Genomic DNA, 15,808 nt, shown 5'->3' on the forward strand with positions numbered 1-15,808 from the left:
CAGAGGGGCTAAGCTCACATCCCTCCCATCATTCAGGAGGATCAAGCCCTTACACTCACCAAGCATGGGGCTGGGAGTTTTGGCTGCCTTGCTTTGAAAGCAAGAGTGCCACTTCTCATGCTTAAAGATGTACAGGTGCCTGGGCATCAGGCAACTGCCCTCCTGAATGGCACAGCGCACCCTGTGTTCCACCAGGGCTGGCAAGCACCCCAACAAAACTCAGGCATCTCTTCAGCCACAAAAAGCCTCAGCAGGGCACACGCCTTACAGCTCAGCCTCAAACTCCCCACCCCAAAATTAACACCTCACAAAAACCCCCTGTAACTGCTAATTCCATCAGCGAAGCACAGCAGGTCTGCTCACCAGGTACAGCAAACGGTACAGGGAGTCCCCGTCTCTCCCAGCGCCCTCGGTCCTGAGCTTACGGGTCACCCTCCAAGGAGCCGACATCGCCGGGAAGGCAGGACCGCCAGGGCTGTCACTCATCCAGCAGGAAAATCCCAGTGCTGCACATACCCAGCTGATCCAAAGGGCTTTTCCCACTCCAGACAGGTGCCCCCTGTGCTCCTGACTCGGCGTGCAGCTGGGATCGCTGCCGCAGTTCGGCGGGGAAGGGGCAGTGCCCACCCAATCCTTCTCCCGGCAAAGCCTTCCCGTGGGTGTCACTCTGCCGCCCGCTCACCACAGCATCCCTGGGAACTCAGGAGCCAGGCACCAGGAAAAGCTGAGACACCTCAGCGCTGCTTTCAGAGGGAAACTTCAGCAGAGAGGCTGAAATGCAGCAAAGGCAGCCTGGGAATATCAATGTGTGTTGATATTCCTGTGGCTGAGCAGGAGCCGATTGGCTCCGAATGGCGCTGCCGAGGAATATTAAACATCTGAAGGGACAGAATTAAAAGAACTTAAAAGAGCCAGTTACCGACCCCTCAAATCCCTGTTTAAATCCTTTCACGTCTATTTTGCGACACATCGAAGGTTTGGAGACTTAATTCTGGTCTGGAATAACGCTGCAGAGAGCAGACGACCTACTTTCTGGGAAAAAAAAAAAAAAAATCTCTCTGAATGGTGTAAGCATGTGCTCACACAGCCCATCACAACAGCTCCCCCAAGCACAAGTGGCTGCGAGGTAATTAGCCTTTAATGCAAGAGGCAGATGTCTTTAATTAGAAAGGGGAAGAAATGAGTGTCCTGCAGGATTTTAACTGGGGACGCCCTTTTAAAACACGTCCCCCGTAAATTCAAAGCGCCATTGCAGGAAAAAAAATATGCAGAAAGATTGATTTTTGAGATGCAGCACAACACCTGTCTCAGCCTTTGGTAACATGCAGTGTTAAGAACTTGCACATATACCCAGTTTTCAGGGTGCCTCCTTTGAACCTCAGTTTATTCTACAATATTGAAAAGTGCAAAGCAATCAGGTCACCACAGAGGGAAGTAACCACTGAAGAAATTACGCTGGTATGAAATGTTTCTGGTATTCTGTTGGATAGAGATCGACAGAGAAGCATCCCCTGTCATAAACAGCATGACATTCCAGTTCACATGCTAGATAGAATCAGGCCTGAAGAGGTGGCAGAGAACAGGCTTTCCTTTGCCCCCCACTCTTCTCCCTCCCAGCTCCGTCCTCCTTGGCTCCCACATGAAATAGGGAAAGGAAAGCCAGGAGCTCACCCCAGAGCAAAGCAACCTGTAGAAAAACTGAAGGCCACTGCCAGTTGCATGACTTGAAGGAAAAGGGTTGCACCCAGAAAGCTACTTGCTAGGATTCACGGAGATTTCAACCTGAGATAAGAGGGTGAAATTAGATAGGGGGTGAGTCCAGAGAACAACAGCTATCCCACACCACTGACACCTTGGAAACGGGTTTCTAGTATTTTATCAGAACAGTTCTGTGGACACCTCATTTTCCTTATTATATACTATATACATATATAATTATTACTTTTACAATACTGATGGAGAGGCAAATTCTACGTTACCAGCCCTTTAGGATACACCTAAACCACGCTTTGCAGAAAATGGAGGAATCCTCGGAGCTACTGCTGCACCCTCCCAATCCTTCACCACCACACCAACAGCTTGGAGGCTTTTGCAGATTAAGAAACAAATGCACCCACTGCTAAGGAAACACACACCCACGTGCACACATGCTGGGCTGGGGGAAGGGACAGAGACAGCCGGAGGGAGGAGGAGGAGGAGAAGGAGGAAGAAAAGGAGGAGAAGGAGGGAACACACATTCGAAGACACATCCATCTACCTCTCACCTGCGTGAGAAAGGTACCAAAAAAGTCCCCCAGCCCCAGGTTTTGGTAGGATTTCCCAGCGCTTACCTTCACACAAAGCCCGTGCTAGGAGAGCGGATGGAGGAGAGCTGCGGCGCTGCCTTCCTCTCCTCTTCCCATGAATTATTAATGCTCCCCTAGGATCGCTCAGGGAAGCTGGGAGCCGTCCCCCTCTGCAGCCGTGGGGTTGGCAGGATGCAGCCCTGCCCCAGGACCATGTTATCACACGGCAAAGGACACCCCAAAGGCTATTTTGGGCTCTTTAACCCTGGCTCTGCCCTGAGAGAAGGGGAGCTCTGCATTTGGCTGGGAGGCTCCCACGCAGGTAAAATGGATTTTCCTCTGCTGCCCAGAGCTGAATGGATAAAAACTCCTGCCCTGCTTTAGCCAAGAAGGGCAGAAATGTAAAGAAAGCCTCCCCTGACCTCCACCATCCAAGGGAGCCTGGAAGCTGTGGCCGGGACGGTGATAAGGGGGAACGTGCCCTTCCTGGTGGGACGAGGGCAGAGCCCTTCCCTTCCCACGTACAAAAATAACCCCTGTAAAACAGCGCTGAGGACATCGGCTTAATCTTCTGTGCCATAATCCCAGGAGCGTGGAAAGGTGTGGGAGTGCACAGACAGGAAAACACCTTTGTTTTTCTCCTCACTTGCACCAGCCCAGTGGTGGCTCCCCGTGGAAAAACACCAACTGCAGGATCCTTGCTTCCCAAGCAGATCAGCTTTCCCCAAGCACTCAGAAAAGCGAAGGGATTAGGAAAACCCTTCTGCTGATTGGGCTTTTTTTTCCTCCCCTCTACCACAATACTGGAATTGTCTGTAGGCACTGCAGAATAATTTGAGGGGGGGTTCTGTAGTTTTCATTAGGGAGGAACCAGCAAGGAAGGCCACCGAGCACAGAGCTCTTCTAACGTGAGCAGGGACAGCAGCATCCGTGACTCTGCCAAAACTGAGCACATTGTCCTTTTTTTTTAAGGAAGGACCATTTCAAGCAGTTTGTCCCACAACAAATGGAACACCCAGTGCAACTCCTCACCCCCCTCTACATCACACAAATATAGTGATGCATCTCGAAATAAAACAGGCGGTGATGTCGACATTCCATTTACACGCAGGCAAGAAGTTCCTCCCGTTGGCAACCAAGGCTCCTCAGAGGCAGGAGTTACTTTGCCAGTCTGCGAATATGAAGCATTAAAGCCGCTAACGTGAATTTTCTCAGTTTAACTAAATCTGCTGAGCCCGCAGAGCTAATCGTGTAATCCCCGCGCCTTCCTTCAGGCAACTCCAGCTCCGAGGAGCCGGGATGCAAAATGGAACCCCACAGCCTGTCGAGCAGCTCAGAAATAGAAAGCCACGGGAAACACGGCGAGAACCTTTATCCCCCGAGCAGCCATGTGTTATGCTCAGTGCTCTGCCACAGCTCCGGCGTTTGACAGGAGAGGCTCCCTGCTCAGAGCCTATGAAAATCCCAAATATTTACAGTTAAAAATCCCAAAGTATCAACAAACACTCCCGCTCGCTGAAGAAGGAATTGTTTGTACTTACAAGAAAAAGATCTGTAACAAACCCTGGTAACAAACTGTAGGAGTGATCACCTTCTCTACATGCATTTCATGCACTGGAATGTTTTCCCTTATCTGACTTCCACTGTCTGCCTATCAAAGACAAAACCACGGGCTAGAGGACATAAGGGATCAGGAAACAAGAGGCCAAGGTCTTTTCCTTCCTTTCTTTACCGTAATGTAGCACAAGGGACCAGCTCAGAGCTCTCTATAACACATCTTAGTTAAAACAAGAGCTGAGAGAAAACATCCAAAAACGGAGCTCTGATTCTCATTAAATCATTAATTACGTAGAAAAACGGCTGTAAGATCTCACCGTCACCTACGCAGCAAACACCTAAAAGCAATCAGCACCTTCAGGATAATCTCACTCGATTCTGCCTCAAAAGGCACTAATCATCACACCTACTGTCGTGTGAATCTCCCCCAGCAGCGAGTGTGAACTGCCAACCACCGCGAAACCATCCCTTAATCGATGGCAATTAGAAACCCATTTGTGCAAGCTCTTAGTTATAATTGGAGAGTTTTGCTTCGGTTTAAGGTAGATGATTAGTTTGCATTTAAAAACCAGCATGTGTGCTTTAAGGAAATACAGTTTAACTCACGTTCCTCCTGTGCCTAGTGTTTAGAAATCAAAAAAAAAGCTCTGTGGCATCACTAGCAATCAAGGAAGAGTAAGAAATCATAATAATCCACATGATCTTTTGGTTTGGCTCTGGTGAAGGAGCTGATGAACCAGCCCCGTCCAAAAACTGTGTGGAAACACTATCACAAGATACTGGAGACGTGAACTGACCCTGGAAACAGGGCACGAGTCTTGCTTAAGAGGGAGCAAGCGATGTGCCGTAATCAAAGCTGTCATTTGTTCCATTCAAGCTCATCCGTAAACACCTCGAAAGGAAGATCAGAGCCCTCCCAGGAGAGGTGCTCTAACCAGCACCTGGGCTGTGGCTGCACTGAGCTTCCACGTGAAAATGAACCTTTCTCACCTTGCTCATCTTATCGGCCTCGTCGGACGACTCCAGGTCCTGCCTTTCCGCCTCCTCTGGAGCTGTGTCGGCAGAGCTGTCCGGGTCACCACAAAGGGAGTGCCCTGCCAAAATGGAGAGGTGTGAAAACACAGCCAGAAACCCCCCCAAAAATCCAAAAAACCCGGGTGCGACCACAGAGCCGCCGTGGAGGGCCAGGCCCCACATCCCGCACACAAGCACATTCCAACGGGACCTTGTGCCGCCGGCACTCAGTGACCTCAACAGGAGGGGTTTACAGCACCAGCTTTAACAACAGGTGTAAAAATAAACAGGTTATGGCCAGACACACTATTTAGTCAGAAACCACAAAAGCCGGTTCAGAGATAAGGCTAAAATGTCACATTGAAATTCTTAGGCTCAGCATTCGTTCCTTGGCTGGTGAGCAGTTGCCAAGGACCTTTACACCTCAGCGGTTTCAAATGGACACTCTGGTATGCAGCTCTGGGCTGTGCAAACCTTGGTCAGCCCTTCTCCTGGGTTAAAGTCAGGCAAGATGATTCCAAATGGCTTGCAGTTTTGGCCCAAGACACCCACTTCTGAGTCTCTGTGTTGATTTTTAAGGGAGCAAACCCAGTTTTAGCAATTTTAGGAGCCAATTACATTAACTGAACATTAGATTTCATTTCCATCAGTACATGGCAATAACTCTGCACCCCTGAGCACTCTCCTGGAGACTGTGTTGTTGATACAGCTGGGAACTCCTTTGTGACTTCTTGTCACCTGCAAGTGACTAAAGAAGAGAACTAATCCCAGCCCCAGAGCTCTGTGCACAAATAACTTTTGTTCTGACTTTTCCTCTGACTCAGGTAGCTGTAAGAGGCAGTGTTGTTACACCTTTGCCACTTTTCACATAAAACCAAATTTTATATCCATCCAGCTCCCAGCTATGGCAAATTACATTGAGCAGTGATGGACTGAACTCTGCCAGGAATCTCCTGTGTGCCTCAAGCCAGCATAAAGAGACATCTTACAGCAGCTGAGTCCACACACTAATTCCTTTTACCCAGAAAAGATGGAAAGAGACTATTTACAAACGCCTGGAGTGACAGGACAAGGGGGAATGGCTTCAAACTGACACAGAGCAGGGTTAGATGGGATATTGGAAGAAATTCTTCCCTGGGAGGGTGGGGAGGCCCTGGCACAGGTTGCCCAGAGAAGCTGTGGCTGCCCCTGCATCCCTGGAAGCATCCAAGACCAGGTTGGACAGGTTGGATAGGGCTTGGAGCAACCTGGGCTGGTGGAAGGTGTCCCTTTTAGATCCCATTATCAAAACCAATTGGCATGACTGTGCAAGATTCCCACTTTTTTGTGTCCGGAAATAATTTGGAAAAATTGGAATTCAGAAACTGAGAAATAAAGTCAGAACATACTCTGCACACTGGGATGGAGTGCAGCACGTGTGAAAACGAATTCTTAGAGCCCTTAAGCCGTCCACTTCAAAAATAAGAGAAAAGGAGTGCTGTGTGTCATAATCTGTGTGGGGCAGTCTGTTTTCCTTCATTGCAATTAATTTCCCATTACAAGCTGTGTGAAACACACTTTACAGTGGTTTCTCACCCCAAACCAAGGCAATTACGTTGGGAGGGGTGGGGTGGTGGCTGCTTTTTGCTTTCGAGCCACCACGTTTTCTCTTCCTGAGTGTTAAAACGCCACTTAATCTGTTTCCTGCAGTGCAAACACTTTTTTACCCAGCAGACAGCAATCTCTCACTCGAGCAGTCACACACCACGTTGTGCTCAGGGTATTTCTGCTGTCCCCAGCTGCCAAAGCCAACTCGACTTTAGCAGCTTTATCTGCTGGTTGTTAAACGCAATCAGATCAATAATGCTGCACGTTCCTGCCTGTTAATACCTCCCAGTTACCGTCCCACTTCTGTCAGGTTCATTACATCACCTTCTTTTTGCCCTGTAAATCTTTATTTAGCTCTGCCAGGAGCTCGGAGGAGAAGGTTCCCTCTGGCAGCCCCTGAATGCTGCCTGACCGCTGCCATTCCCTGCCTTCACTTGGCATCAAGGAATTAGAAAGGGAAACCCAAAAAGCTGCAGGGAAAAGGGCGTCAAATCCACGCGGCCACCAGCACAGATGGAGGTCACACAAGCACCCAGGTTGCCTCAGCTGGTGTAACATCCATGACACTGTGGCTGATGCCCATCAAATTCCTCCTGATGTCCAACCTGAACCTCCTCTGGCAGAGCTTGAGGTCGTTCCCTCTCCTCCTGTCCCTGGGAGCAGAGCCCAGTCTAGCAAAGGAACATGAGTGAGCTCCACTGACACCAAAGGCAGCCCACAAATCAGGAGCCCTGCATCTAATTCCCGAGGATGTGGAATGGGCAATGCTGCCTTTAATCCTCCCACTGGCAGCAGTGAGGATGTGCTGGCAGGGGCTGCCATGTGCCTGCAATGCCTGATGCTCAGAGGGTTGAAAGCTTTGGTTTGTACCTTCAAGGTGCCTCAGCCTCTTGAACAAGTTGTTTGACACAGCTCACACAACACCAAGGCAGAGCTCTGGCCACAAACTAAACCACAACAAGTTCCCCCTCACCATGAGGAAGATCTTTCCATGGAGGGTGGCAGAGCACGGGAACAGCTGCCCAGGGAGGGTGTGGAGTCTCCCTGTCTGGAGACATTCCAAAACCCACCTGGACACGTTCCTGTGTCACCTGGGTGACCCTGCCTTGCCAGACTGGGTGGTCTCCAGAGGTCCCTTCCAACCCTGACTATTCTGGGATTCTCTCTGCCATTAAACAGAACATTTTAATACAAATTGTTAGGGAACTGTCACCTTGTCACCCAGATCAGAGCACTGAGTGCCACTCCGGTCCTTCCTTGGACGTCTCCAGGGATGGGCACTCCAAACCTCCCTGGGCAGCCCCTGCCAAGGCCTGACCACCCTTTCCAGCAAGAAATTCCTGCTGATGTCCAACCTGAACCTCTCATGGCACAGCTGGAGGCCGTTCCCTCTCCTCCTGTCCCTGTTCCCTGGGACCAGAGCCCGACCCCTCCCCGGCTCCCCCCTCCTGTCAGGGACTTGCAGAGCCAGAAGGTCCCCCCTGAGCCTCCTTTTCTCCAGGCTGAGCCCCCCCAGCTCCCTCAGCTGCTCCTTCTTCAGCTCTGTTCCCTTCCTCTGGACACGCTCCAGCCCCTCCACGTCTTTCTTGAATTGAAGGAACTCTGTAGCTTCTCTTTCCGTTCCAATGGTAATAAATTGTCAAATACAGAAAAATCTACACTGAATGTCATTCACTTCAATCCCTCTCCTTGGGAAAAATGCAGATTCATCGAAACTTTCCCCATAACAACTGTACTGTGGCCACTTCCCACCCTCCCCAGGCCAGGAGCTGAGTCAGTGCTTGAGGAGTCCGTTGGGAATAAACAGGATTTTTCATAGGCATACAAATGAGGAGTGTGCTCAGACGCTCGGGGACATCAGGAATTCAGTAACACCATCCTCACTCCGGCAGGGGGAGCAGCAGCACCACAGGAAATTTGGGAATTTGGGATGAAAAATGTAAATGTAACCCCAAAACCCTCCGATGGCTGCAGCAGGAAATGCTCCTGGAACTGTTAGATCAAGCACTGAATGAGAACAGCACTTTTTCCTGAAATTATACATCTTCCTCGTGAAAATAACCCTGAAGAAATTAAAGTTATTGTTGGCCTCAGCTCGTTCTGAAATCCAAATTACTTATCCCAGGGGGTACTATGACAGGACAAGGATGGAATAAAAAACAGTGGCCATCCTTACAGTGCAAAAAATGTTTGTTTCAGCTTTATACCACAGACTTTAGAGCGCGTAACTTCAGCCTCTGGGTGCTTTGCAAAGAACAAAATAACAGATCCTTAAAAACACCTGGGTGTTTCCTGTCTAAAACAGAGCCATTCCAAACAGGGGGGCACTTTCTTTTTTAGATTTATCCATTCTGCACGGTGATCTACACACTTCCCAGTCATCCCTGCAGAGTTATCCCCCCATGCCAAAGGTCTCCAAAATACAGGAGCATGAAAAGCCTGAACTGCAGGAAAAGGGAGCGAACAGTGGGGAGACCACAAACAAATATGGAGACTACTCCTTCTAATAGCAACATACCTTCTTGAAGATTTGAGGCAGATTTGCTGGATTTCCAGGTTTCAGCCTCTCGCTCCCTGGACTGAGGGGAGCAGAGTGGGGAGACAAAACACTTCCCTCGTGGGAAGGGGAGACAGATCACACTGAGCCTTTTGGGCAATGAGGAAAAATTGCTGCAGGGCTCCAGACAGAATGAGAGCTAATCCTCCCCAGCCAAATTTATGCAGGAGGGAAGACTGAGAGGCAGGAAAAGCAGTGAGAGATGAAAGGAACAAAACTTGTGGCTCTGCAAAGACCGATGCAGCACAAATTCCACGGGGGAAGTATAAATCATACCCAAGATCATACTTTTCACATCAATCAGAGATAAAAAAATCCAAGGGCATTCCAAGAACAAACTGTTAAGTAAAGTTACAGAGAAGTAATTGCTTGCCACAGAGTTGATTTGCAGCTCTAGCCCCCAACCTCAGCATATACAAGGGAGCTCCAGATGATGAAAGAGCTGCAAGAGATGCTGGATTGAACAGGAGCACTGGCAGTCACTGCAGGGAGGTCGACTCCCACAAACACAGCCCTGCTTTGCTCCTGAAGACCTCACACTGAGCAGCAAGGCAACAGGAAAGGTTCCTCGAAAAAAAAAACAAAAAACAAACTGTACAGCATTTCAACAGCATCTTTCTACTGAAAATACACAATGTGATTTGCCTCACGCCCTTTGGTGCCTTCACAGCTGATGAAGAATTGCTTGCGAGGAAGGTAAAGATAAGACATCAGCACGATCAGCCGACTGGATCCTGGATTTGTGGGGAATGGATGTGCCTACAGGTGATGTTTATCTGCTGGCACTCTGGCCCATCAGGGTTTCACCCCCCTGATGAAAGGGAGGCTACACTGCTCGAGGACCAAAGACAGAATCTGTGTGCTATAAATAAAGCATTCGAGAGGAATCACAGAGCTGATCTGCCTGACCAGCCAAACTGCCTGGAATCAACAGGGACACAAATAAATAGGTCAGTGGGTATTTCATACTTGGCTGCTCTCTGCAAGAAGCTGAGACCATAAACCTAAGATACAGCCACAGTGTACCAAATAAAAGCTCTTTTTCAGTCCTCTTTTTAAGATTTTGCGTGGTAGAAAAGCTCCAGTGGAACACTGTGTGTTCTACAAACGCCTCAGTAGAGGGAAATAGATGGGGAAGATCAAAACCACCTGCACACTTGGGTGCATATCCTTGATTTCACTCCCACCTCAGGTTAAGTCATCCCAACTGAGAGCACTGGTGTAGTTTAGCTTTAAACACCACCTGAACACCGTCCTCAGAGGCCTCTTCTATATGGCAACTACAGGTGCTTTCAGAAGCTGCCAGAGACACCCCACACCTGCTGATGAGCTAGTGCTGGTTGAAGAAACATCCCTCTCCCCCCTGAGGAGCAACAAAGGTGAATCCCACCTCAACATCTGCTGTGTTTTGAAGGAAGGCAAATGCCAGGAGAGCTCCAGCTTCTGTGCCACCCATGGCCTCGAAGGGAGGGCGAAGGAGCTGGCACGCGCTGGGATCCTCAGACACGTTTGGCAAACAAGGGAAAGGACCCTCAAAGACCCTCCAGATAATGCTGCAGAGAACTGACAGTGGCTGAGAAACTGCTTGTTGAGACCCCGTGTCGCTGCTCTGCCTCAGGAATCACTACGTCCTGTAAATACAAGAGTCCCAATTCCCAATTCTTTGCACCCTAGGCAGACACTCAGTGAAAAGATAAGGTGTGAGGACTCAGTGCTCTGAGTTTCAGTGAAAAAGCACAGGCAAGGACGAGAGGATGGGGCCTGTGAAGAGCTGCTGTTAAAGAGTGAATGGGGGCATCTTGTGGCCATCTATAAAAACGTACACGGCTACCTCGATTTTTTTTTCAGCACAAAAGCCTAACTGGGAAAACTTCCATTAAAGTTAAAAGGGGAAAATGTCCTGAAAATGTTTAATTTTAACTGCCTTTAAGGGGTTTAGCCCACATTCTTACATGAGGTTGCTTTTATCAGTCCCCTCAGAGGGGTTTTGCAATAAGCTGGTTTTGAAGCTTTCTCGTTCCCCTATTCCACTTGCTGTGAATATCCCACTCCCACAGCCAGCCCAGCTTTCCCCCTTCCCCACTACATGTTCCCATCAGCTAAACATTTTTGTTAGATCTCTTTCAGGAAATATTACAGGATCCCAGAATCATTTAGGTTGCCAAAAAACCTCTGAGATCCTTGAATCCAACCTTTGACTGATCCCCAACCTTGTCACCCAGCCCAGAGCACTGAGTGCCACAGCCAGTTGTTCCTTGGCCACCTCCTGGGATGGGGACTCCACCACCTCCCTGGGCAGCCCCTGCCAATGCCTGGCCATCCCTTCCATAAAGAAATTCCTCCTGATTCCAAACTGAACCTCCCCTAGTGTGGCTTGAGGCCATTTCCCCTTGTCCTGACAAATAACAGGATTCAAACAATAGGTTTTTAAGGAAAACAAGAGCAGCATCCTGAAACGTTGCAGCAGGCTGCACCTCCCTGAGCCTTTGCCTGCAGATGACTCAGCTTGGTCCTGAGCCCAGGTAAATTGCTTTTCCCTGTGGGTCCTTCACTCGGGCTCAGCATCATGTTAATGCCCTCACAGCATCCTGGGTTAGCTCCAGTTTGCACCTGGACTCATCCCAGAATCCCTTACACCAGGTGACTGCAGCAACTGGTCATGTCCTGGGAGAAGGCTGACAACACCAGTGAAGTGCATCAACAGCCCCGTGCCTGCTCCAGCTTTTTATTCCAACAAGTTTCATAGTTGTCAAGACAATTATTTTGACATTTATGAAACCTTTGGCTTGGGGGAAAAAAACCAACCAAACAAACAAGTATTTTGACATATCCAGATGCCATTTAGTTTTGGCTGAAAGTCAGGATTTACCTCAGCTCAGAATAGTTTTGATTAGCTGGAAACAACTTCATTTTGGCCATTGCATTAATTTTTCCATTTTCCATTATTCCAATAAAACTGAAGCAAAGAGGTGTGACCAGTGTCCTCTTCTGTTTTCAGGAACAGGGGGGCATTTAGAAGCTGAGCAAGTAAGACTTGACTAAGCAGGCAGGTAAGAGGAGACACGGTGCAGGAGCTTCCCAGCTACCCCAGTGCAATTCCCAACACTGATGCCTTGTGTGGTCATGCTTAGCAACCACTAAGGAGGCAGCCCTGCTCCTTCTCAACCACTTCTTTTATCCATCAGGTCCTGCCCCTGGTCAGAGAGAGTAGGGATTAGAGCTGCCCCTCAGGAGGAAGCTGAAGATCCCGGTGAGCTCTGACCTCAGGCTCTTCTCCAGCTGAACATTCCAAGTGCCCTCAGCTGCTCCTCGTGCGGCCCCTTCCAGACCCTTCACCATCCTCATGTCCCTGCTTTGGACACTCTCCAATGGCTTTTGATCTTTCTCACATTGTGGTGCCCAAAACTGCACACAGAACGCCTATACCCTTTTTCTTCCCTGGATTTTCCTGTGGGCAAATCCCGAGGTAAAGGCGCCTCCTGGAGCTGCCCAGAGGCGAGCCATTAGTTCTCTGCGGGCACAGCTGGAGGATGTGACGTGCATTTGGTGACAACAGATGTGTCACAGCCTGGCCATGGACACAGCCATCCTTCACTGGCAGCGCTGCTGACACCTTACAGCTCCCAGAGCCACCCCTGCATCATCTGCACCAGAGCACTCCGAGTGCAGTTCCTCTCCCTCCCTCCCTCCCTCCCTCCCTCCCACCACGGAATTCACACGCAGGGATCAAAGGGGCTCCACCAGCACGTGGGAAACGCGAACCCACCCTCCTCCTGGCGATCTCCACACCCAGCCCGGTACCTTGGCTGCCCCCAGCAAACACCAGGGTGCTGTCCCCCAGCTCGGGCGGGTTCTCCAGGCGCCGTGGGGGCGGCTGCAGCAGCCTCTGCCCCTCCTCTATGTCGGGGTGGGTGCGCACGGTGAGACACAGCGCGGGCTGCACCAGGGCGTCCTTCAGCAGGGCCGAGTCCAGCTCCTCGGCCGCCCTCTTGTTGATCTCCACGATTTCATCACCGGCTTTCAGGCCTGTGACAGAGGGGGGAACAGGTAAGGCTCGCACAGCAATGCCCCCCACAGACATCAAGGAGCTCAGCCGGGTGCGTGTGAAGTGCCAGCGCCTGTCTAGACATGAAGTAATAATTTACGACTGCAAATCGTGGTGGAATTTGATGGACTTTTGTGAGATCTGCTCACAATGTACCAGCAACAATATATCACCTTTTCCTTCACTCTGCAAGGGAACAGCTGCTGTGCCACACACCCCTCTACACAACACATCACTCCTAAATAAACAGATACAGAAGGACAGTCGGACTTGTGACGTGCTGCACACAGGATGGGGGAAGGTTGGAGCAGCTGGGCTGGCTCCACTCTTGCTTTTAACTTTCTACATAAGCTCTTATTTGAAGCGGTCACCTGCCTGTACACTGAGGAGGAGGGAAAACGTGTCCTGCTCTGCTATGGTGCAGGACTTCACACCTCCAGGCCTACCAGTCCTACCAGGGTGTCCCCCCCGGCCCTTCTTGAATCCCATCCCAGCACACGGATCTTCAAAAGGCAAGGCTGAGCTCTTGCTAAGTTAGTCATGGCTTTTTATCAGCCTGATTTCAGGAGTTATTTATAGCAGCAGCAGTGCCCAAGGGAAAAGGGGGTTCTGCTGAGGAAACAGCTGACTCCTGCACATCCAGGGGCAAGGCAGTGATGCTGATGGACAATGTACAGCCCTCTAACGGGACACAGGAAACCTGACCTTCTCCACTGCCACCTGGGCCCACTCTCTGACCAAACACGCTGCACACCAGAGTTTAATCCCAAATAAACTTTAGGGTCAGGCGGGCAGCAGCAAGTCAGGGTGCACCCAGTGCTGACAGCCCCGGATGCTGGATCATCCTGGTCACCCATCCTGGCATTTAGAAGGGATGAGAGCTGGAATTCACAGGGTCCAAGGTGAGTGCCCTCGTGCCACCCAGTCCTCTGGCAGGGCAGCCATGCAGAGGGTGAGTCTTGCCACCTTTAAAGCCTGGATGAAAGGCCAGAGTCGATGAGCCTGTGCTGTGAGCAGAGCTCAGCTGCATCCTCCAGGAAACACATCCTCCAGGAAACCCACATTCACGGAAAAACGTGGAAGGGAAGAGGCTAAAGAGCTTCAGCCCTCTCTAGGAAAAAATGGAGATCTTTCTAAATTCGGGTAATTGTGCCCAGAAACTGTAGTGTGGAGTGTGGTTTCAGAGAGAATAGAGTGAACTAGATAGAATAGCTACAAAGTAAATGGACTGTAAAATCATATTTGAAAGAAGAACTAAAAAAGGCAAGTCAAGCATTTCGCATTATTTCATTTATTCTACTTAGTGATTCTGTGGCACAGTAGTAGCACACTAATAGGCCTGCAACCATAAATATTGTATCTAGGGCTTCATTTACCCTTTGTAAACCTTTTTTTGAATTATCTGGGATAAAGCATCGTGTCTGTCTCAGTATGGTCAAGGACCTGAAACTCCAACCATAGAATGTCTCCCTAACACAGACCAACAGAAGAAAACAGAAAAGATAAATCATAAAAATTACTAGGAGAAAGTAAAGTTTTTCTAATTGGAGAAAAGATTGAAAATGAAATGCAGTATCTCATCTGGTGAGACTCACTGTAGGAAGTGCAGTCAAATGTAGACATGCATGTAAATAATGGGAGGCAGAGAGAGTTTCCCCCCCACTCTGCTTTCTGTGAACTCAGGGTATCTTGTCACAATCTCCTGCCAAGTGCTGTTCATACAGAAGTGGCTTTTCAGATCAGTTCTAAAGAGCACCATAATCCTGAGTTTTCATCAGATGTTTTAGCGCTCCAGCCCCACAGGAGGCAGTCTGTGATCACACATCCATTCAAGCTGCTCTTCAAACAGTAACTAAAAGCAGAACAGGGAAGCCCTGCTGAAACCCCCCTCCACCCTCACCCTCACGTTTGCTTTGCTCCCCACAGGAAGCCCCCAGGGTTCCATTTCCCCGTGGCAGGCTGGCAGAGAGCCCCCCTAGCCCCTGCTCAGGGCTTTTGGAAGGATGTTCATCCTGTTTGTTAGCCAGGGAACTGTATGGGGCCAACCCAGGGTGACGAGGGACAGGAAAGAGAAAGATGATCTCGACAAGCTTAACAAACCCACCCAGCAGCCTCCAGAACCACCTGTGTGGTTTTCTGAAGTTGGGGTTAGAGGTCACATCTGGGTGAAACTCCAGGCTGTTCCCCATCCCCTGACCATTGCTTCTTCCCTCCCCCTTTCTGCTGTCCCTGCACTGTGCCACTCCTGCCCCTCGTTCCCTGCTACACAAACCAGCTCCACCTGCCAGGGGATCACAAAAACTGCCACGGCAGTTTTCTATCAGGCCAGGGAGCCGGGCTGGCTCAGAGTGCCAGAGTTAATACAAGGGCAAGGGATGGGGCAGATCAGCTTTTGGAACAGCTTTTGGCAACAGCCAACTGCTGAATAAGCTCTGCAAAACCATATAACCTCTCTCCAAGAAAACCCTGAAGGTGTTTTTGAGGACTCTGCGTCTCCTCACTCCTCATGCTGCCCACGTTCTACTTCAAAACATGGTTATTTTTCAGCTGCCCAGCTCCCTGAGCAGCCCATTCCATGCAGCAGCCCTGGCACACCAGGAATGGCAATGAAGGGGAAAAGCAGTGAGGGCATGGCAGTGCCAGGGCTGTTAAACCATATCCTGCTCTGCCCTGGGATGAGCTGGCAGCCCAGTTATCCCTGCTGGCTTCTGGTCCAAGCACTGCCGTGCTTACTGCAAAGGCTGGAAGCAGAACCAGAGGCAG

At 49.9% G+C, this 15,808-nt stretch overlaps 1 protein-coding gene across 3 annotated transcripts in view; it reads right to left on the reverse strand.

The window, feature by feature from the left end:
* The window catches only part of TIAM1 (T cell lymphoma invasion and metastasis 1), a 79,370-nt gene that overhangs the window by 19,170 nt on the left and 44,392 nt on the right, over window positions 1-15,808 (reverse strand). The window contains exons 13-14 of one of the 3 annotated variants that reach the window (XM_027906160.1): window positions 12,802-13,026; window positions 4,833-4,936 (exon numbers count right to left, since the gene is read on the reverse strand). In XM_027906160.1, coding sequence (XP_027761961.1) covers window positions 4,833-4,936; window positions 12,802-13,026 — 329 coding nt within the window. Of the gene's footprint in view, window positions 1-363; window positions 628-2,330; window positions 2,661-4,832; window positions 4,937-12,801; window positions 13,027-15,808 lie in introns of those variants that run through there. The other 2 variants (XM_027906162.1, XM_027906161.1) reach the window with 2 other exon arrangements.

The sequence above is a fragment of the Empidonax traillii genome, unplaced genomic scaffold, assembly GCF_003031625.1.
Source record: "Empidonax traillii isolate 1590-97213 ecotype Southwest subspecies unplaced genomic scaffold, ASM303162v1 scaffold1253:size457737, whole genome shotgun sequence".
Lineage (NCBI taxonomy): Eukaryota > Metazoa > Chordata > Aves > Passeriformes > Tyrannidae > Empidonax > Empidonax traillii.